The sequence below is a fragment of the Mus caroli genome, chromosome 3 (genome assembly GCF_900094665.2).
Source record: "Mus caroli chromosome 3, CAROLI_EIJ_v1.1, whole genome shotgun sequence".
NCBI lineage: Eukaryota > Metazoa > Chordata > Mammalia > Rodentia > Muridae > Mus > Mus caroli.
Genome location: NC_034572.1, coordinates 25557252 through 25563860, shown reverse-complemented (window position 1 = coordinate 25563860; position 6609 = coordinate 25557252). Strand labels below are relative to the sequence as shown.

General features: G+C 52.8%; 1 protein-coding gene across 2 annotated transcripts in view; it reads left to right on the top strand.

Annotated features, from left to right (window-relative positions):
• The first annotated feature begins 2415 nt into the window (after positions 1-2415).
• Mecom (MDS1 and EVI1 complex locus) overlaps positions 2416-6609 on the top strand; it is a 555241-nt gene continuing 551047 nt past the window's right edge. For both annotated transcript variants that reach the window (XM_021157314.2, XM_029475151.1), the window contains exon 1: positions 2416-2541. In XM_021157314.2, coding sequence (XP_021012973.1) covers positions 2505-2541 — 37 coding nt within the window. In that variant the 5' untranslated portion in view covers positions 2416-2504. The remainder of the gene's footprint in view (positions 2542-6609) is intronic.

The window sequence follows — 6609 nt, the reverse complement described above, 5'->3', positions numbered from 1 at the left end:
ATTGGCAGACTCCTTGGGGGCTAGGCGAACGGAACTGGGGAAGTGAGAAGGGTGGATGGGGAGGTGAGAAGGGAGGGTGGCTGCTTCCCACATCTTTTTTTTTTTTTTTTTTTTTTTTTTTTGCTTTTATTCTCCACAGGGTGGCCAGTAAAATGAAATCTTCCACCTTGAATTTTCTGTCTAAGGTACTCTGCTGTCTCCAGGTGCCAGGCCCTGGAGAATTCCACTTTCTGGGGATAGGGGGCAAGCAATTCTAGGTGCTGAGAGCTGGAATCCTCTTGGGTTGTCCCCTGTCTTCTGGCCCAAGTAATGCTCCTCACAAAATCTCTTACAGACAAGAAGCTGCTGTATGAAGCCCTTGTTTGTTCGCCTAGAATTGTTCCCTAAAGAATCTGACCTCTGCAAAACTCTAGAACTTCACATCCCCTTTCCTAGGAGAACATTTGCTGGTCAGAAGGAGGTCACTCCTAAGAGAGTAGCTAGTAGATTTTGGGGAAGATTTTTAGAGTAGTAGACCTGTGTCCATACAAGCAGTAGTAGCTTTGCACATACTGAAAGTACTAATGCGCGCGTGCACACACACACACACACACACAACTGCATGCAGTAGGCCACTAGAGCTCTAGTAGGTCTTGTAAAATACCAGGTGCCTCTGTGGGGGAGGGGCGATGGAGATGGCAGGATTCCCTGGGATTCATGTGTGTGTGGGCTCCAGCATTTTCTCCTCTGGAAGCTGTTTTCACTCCTGTTCTCTGCCATTTCCTCCTTTACTTCCCCTGTCTCTTCCTCATATTTCAAGGTTACACATCTGTCTCCCTTGGGAGCTGTAGCCTGGTTCTCTAGGGACCTGTATTTTATGTCTGAATGCTCCTGGAATTACACAGCGCTGGGGAGGGAAAGGTGGTGGGTACTCTTAGTTGAGGTAGGTCCTGTAAGCTTGGCCACCGAAGCCCCTGGGAATTGAACCTAGATATTAGCTCTCTCACAACTGCAGTCTGAGCTCAAGCCAAATGAATACCAACAGGTGCAACTGAGTTCCCAACAACCCTGCTCGTCCTTGCTCTCTCAGAGGAGACCAGGACTCTCCGACTGGAGTTTTAGGATGGTAGCAGCACCGCACAGAAAAGATGGCAATTTTCTTTTATGGTGTCTGGCAGGATTTGCAGCAGATATTAATGGAGACATAAATAGCACGTGGAAGGTATTGAACCCAACTGTTTAATGCAAGAAGGTTGTACTAAGAAAAATCCATACTGAGTTGGGAGTGATTCATACCTTGAACACACCTAACCCCTTGCGCCCTCATTTCTGCCTGCACACTTCATTAGTAAATTCTGTAATTAGGCACATTTCAACAATGTACGTTTTGTATTTTCTAGGTATGCCTATGGAATTTCCCCCCTTCCTCCTTCTGGTGACCCCAGAGGTTGTAGGTTTCAGTGAGTGAGTGGAAATGGCAGGCGGGCTGGGTAGCAGCAGGAGGCCGGAAGGTGCCGGCCGACCTTAGGCAAGGCAGGAGGTCTTGGATGTCAAATGTTCAGCCCGGCGGGACCTGGGCATCAAGGGCGATTGTTGCTACTTGATGGAAACAGACTACTGAAATGTTCCTAGGATGGCAGCTACCGTTGGTATTACAGCTAAAATCGAGAATCGGTTATTCATCCAAAGCGGAAGCCCCAGGAACTTCAGAAGGAGAGAGCGGCAGCAAGGGCAGAGCTCTGAAGTTCAAGATGCTTCTCGCCTTCTGATAACACGTTCACGGTCCAGTTCTCATCCTAGTTCTTGTGTAGACGGAAAGATTTATCCTAAAGTTTTTTCCCCTCCTCCTCTCGTTTCCCCTATAGACAATGTAATTTATGATGGAGAAAACATTAATAATAATTATAATGCAGGCTTATTGTTGACTCCCACACAGACATAGTCCTGTGCCCCACGAATCAATTCTCTGTCCAAGACTTTTCATTTCTTTTCTTTTTCTTTCTTTCTTTTTATTTTTTTTTCCCGTTTGGGCGAAGTGTCTGCTCCCCTCCAGCTCCCCGCGCTCGCTCCCCGCCCCCTGCCGCCCTCCCCGTAGCTCCCTTTCTCCGCCTCCTCGGCGATTGCCATCTGACAAGATCTCCAAATCAAAGTGATAAATCGCTCCAAACTTTTTTTGGCGGCGCTGAGATGTTGGAGGGGCGTCTAACGCGCATGTGCGAAGGTGTCCAAACTGACAATGCTAGAGATAGCGAGTGTGGATTGAGAGAAAGAGAGAGAGGGAGGGAGAGAGAGTGAAAGACCGAGTGTGTGCGTGTGTGAGACAGAGACGAGAGAGAGAGAGAGAGAGAGAGAGAGAGAGAGAGAGAGAGAGAGAGAGAGAGANAGAGAGAGAGAGAGAGAGAGAGAGAGAGAGAGAGAGAGAGAGAGAGAGAGAAGGGAGGGGGAGAGAGAGAGAGCAAAAGAAGGAAAAGATCCAAGAAAAAAAAACCTAACCACCCAGCAGCGGCTGCAGGACTGGGCACAGCATGAGATCCAAAGGCAGGGCAAGGAAACTGGCCACAAGTAGGTGCAATATCCCTTTTCTATTGGCTTCCCCCCCTTCTCTGCCATCTTGCGTGTCTGGGTCTAGCGCACGGGGAGAGAGCGCGGGCTGCTTTGGCGCGGGGGCCCCGGGTGGAAGGCAGGCACAGCGCAGCCTGCAGCCGGAGCAACCTGCCGATTCCTGCCTCCGCGCCCTGGCTCCTGCTCTGGGCGCAGTGGAAGCGCGGTAGCCCTGAGCCCCGCACCAGAACCAGCTGTGGCAACTCCGGGGTTGGGGTGGGGGCAGCAAAAAGCTGGGAGGGAGGGAGGAGGGCGCGCACGAGTGAGCGCGAAGGGGTGGGGGGAGAGGAGAGTGTGTCCCCCTCCCCTCCCTTCCCCCCCCAGGCGGGGGAGAGTCGCCTCTAGCCAACCAGCTAGTTCCCGGAGCGGGAGGAGGGGGGGAGCGGGGGGGGGAGGGGGGGCGGGCAGGGGAAGGGCGCCTTTTCGAAGCTCTGTTTGTTTCTGGGGTTTGGGATGGGTGGCGGGCTCCGAGGGAGCCGCGGTGGCTGTGGCCGCAGCCGGCCGCGATGGAGTTGGGAAAAGTTGCGAGGCGGCCGCTTGCAAGTTGCGCGGGCGATCAGCGCTGCGCCGAGCCGCAGCTGCGGTAGTGGGCGCTGTGCGCTCGGTCCATGTACGCGGCGGCGTGTGCGGCGCGGCGGGAGCCCCGGGGAAGGGGAGGCAAGGGGGCGGGGGTGGGGGGCACGGTCCTGGGGATGGGTGGGGGAACCCCGGCAGCGCCGAGCTTTCGGCTCCGCAGAGTCACTCGGCAGGTGGGGAGAGCCCAGGCCCCGCCGGCGTTCTCAGGCCCGGGCGTGGAGGGCGCGCGGCCAGCCGAGAACGCTGCTCCGCAAGGCCAGGAGGGCGCGCTCCGACCGGAGAAGCCCGGGCTGGCAGGGCGCCGAGTGACCCCCAGGAGGCGGGCTGCCGGAACTCGGGGCCACCAAGGGGGCGCAACTCAGCCTGCCGCTCTTTCTGGGTGCAGCGGGGGTCCCGGGTCACTCGTCCTCCCCGGCGCCCTCTGCCTGCCCGGAGCGGAGCAGCCTCGGTCACGCGGGACTAGGGCAGTGGGGTTTGAGGCTATGGGGGACTGGACTCCCATCCCCCACGCTTTCAGGGAAGGCTTGGGTGACACTCCAGGACAGGGTAGGGTTGCTTATCAGGGACTAGCGGGAGTCTGAGGTGGGTTTGTTCAAATGCTTCTGCCCAGCGTTGAAGGGGACCCAACGAGCAGCTAGCCGCGTTCTTACTCCCTCGGACATCAGAGCTGCTTCGGGAGAGGACCGGCCAGGCCGCCCATGCCTCTCACACTTGGACTTGAGGAATCTCGAACTCTCTTAATTGTTTTGTTTCGGACCAGAGAGACGAAAGATAGGATGTGGATCGTATGTTTGCCCCAGTGAAGTCCCTAAGCGTACCCCCCCCCCCCGCAATCCCTTGCACATTGGAATTTAGGGCTGGAGGTGCTCCATGCGGCACCACCGGGCGCGTCCTGGCACAGCGGCGCCGGCTACAGTCGTAGCCCCCCCCTGCATTCCCGGCGTGGAGAATGCAACGTAACGCCCGGCGAGACGCCGTCCTCCGGGGCATCTTTCCAGTGCTCCAGCCACTCCGCACTCGTGTCCTGCACTCACATACGCTCTAGCGGCATCTTTTCTCTTGGAACTCAGGTCGCAGGGATCAACCTAAATACTGGGCCATCGGTCGGCCTCCTCGGTCAGTCAGCTGGCTTCTTTCTCTGCTCCTACGGCTCATTTCACTTCGTTGCAACAGTGTAAAGTGTGCCAGCGAAACTGTTTTTCCTGTTGGCTTTTCACTGAGTCTTTATTTTTATCTGAGAGGGAATACAAGTACACATGCTTGATGGCTTTGAGACTTCAAAGGTTAGGGGTGTGTGTGTGTGTGTGTGTGTGTGTGTGTGTGTGTGTATTTGAGAGGAGGCGGGGAGATCGTTTCAACCGAGCAGTAAGTTGTGAAATGAAAGCCTAAGGTTTCACCCTGCCTGGTTGCCCGGCATCCGACGAAGCGAAAGCAGAACGCAAAACCTTTCGATTTTCTTAAGGCTCGCCCCCCGCCCCCGCGCGCCTTAGCTATTTTAATTGCTAAGCAAGCTGTACACCCTGTAGCCCACTACTGAGTCCAGAAGCTGAGCCTCCTTTCTGATCTGATGAGACTTGTCAGTCACCGCATGTGAGACACATTGATTTTTGTCTCATGTGGGGTAAGGATGCCCATGTGCTCTCTAGAGAGCAGGACCCCAGCCTTAGGAACTTTTCCTGCTGAGCCCCAGGTTCCCACTAGCGGGGCTTCACTGCTTCTGCGGCTGCCTTCCAGAGACACGGGCGCTGCTTAGTGCAGTTTTCCAGCTACCGTCTGAGCAATAAAGGAAATCATATCAGAACTACGGATTTTTGTATTTTAAAGCGCTATTTCCTTTTGCCGAACTGCGCGTGGCAGAGGTGGCTGGTGACCCCTGCGGTGCAATCATCCAACGGAAACTTAGCTGTTTGCAGTCACTGTTTCTTTTTCCCCCCTTCCTGAGTTAGGAAGAAGTAATGTAACCAGCATATCTGAAACAAAACAAGACAAAACCAATTTACTGTAATCGTGACAAACGTAAGCATTACCAGAGAAACAAACCACACACAAATAGTTCTTTCTCCCATACTTGATTATTCCTTTTCTTTTGTGTATGTCTTTGGTGGATGTCAGTTTAGTTTGGTTTTGGCTAAAGCCCATGGTTAGAGACCAGAGACCACATACCTTGAAAATACTCCCTGATGTTACAGGAACAGATTGCGTGCTCTATCTTCGGTCTAATTTATAGGACTTATTTTTTACACAATACTTGAAATTAATAATTTCGTTGTAAACCGTACGGGAAGGTATAAAGGTTTAATGTAAAAAGTTTTCTTAAAAGGGAAAAGCAAGAGAACTGACATTTGTACTGCCTAAAACCTTTGACTTACATTTCCATCTTCGAGAAAAGAAAACTAAATAAGGCAAGCCCATTCTGGCACCCAGGAGGCTTCTCAGCCGTTTTATTTGGGGTGTGTGGGGCAGCTGGAGAAGCACCTGGGCCTTGCCAGAAATTCCAGTTGCCACTCTCCTCCGGGTGGGGGTGGGGGAAGGAAGTGAGGTGGGGTCTGCCCTGCAGGTCTAGAGCCTAAAATACTGGAGGAACACCAACCCCACTTTGCCAAAGTACCAGCCTACGGGGTTTCAATCAAAGCAATGAACATATTACATTCAGTAAACCCCTTATTGCAGGACTCCCCGGAAGTCGCTTAAGAAGGCAATGAGATTATTAAAACCCTGGCGGTGACAGGGAGGCACTTGTTACTTCTGTACTTGATCTTTGTTTGGGAACAGGCCCCGAAGTAGGAAAGGTACAAGCCTGCTCTGCTTCCCGTGTTTAAATTCGCTCTAGCAGGCTAACCCTTAGGATTCTAAGGTTAATTCACAGCCCTGTTTAGGCAGAACTTCTTGCACGCTCATTCACCCTTAAGAAGCTGCATCGAAATAGAGACTGCTTTCAAGTATATGCATATTTGTTTATTCCAGACTGCTTTGCAGGAGGAAAAAATTGTTCTCCCGACGGAGGAGGCTGAGGCTTCTTCTAGAAAGGCGCGTCGTTCGCCATTATTTGAGCATTACCCTGGCTGGCTTAGGGCTTCTTTATTTCATTTGGCACTTTGAGGCACCATTTCACCGCGGTTTGCACCCCGTTTTGGATCTGTGTTTAGGGAAAGGTTAATTACGCTTTTCATTCTCCCCTCATCCCAACACCGTGGGAGTGGATGGTTCATTAGCTGCAGAGCCTTATGTGCTGGAACTGTGAGTCTCAGGGTTTGGCGATTGTGTGCCTCTGTTCTGTGTCCTCTGAGTGAGCTTGTAATTTTTGAGGATAGCCCCAACTCACACTTTCCTAGCCAAATCTCTTCCTGCATCCCTGGGCCTACTCCTGTGTACGGACACTCAACGACTGTCAAATAGAAATTCAGTCTTTCCAGGAGATTAATTCTCCTCTCCTCTCCTCTCCTCTCCTCTCCT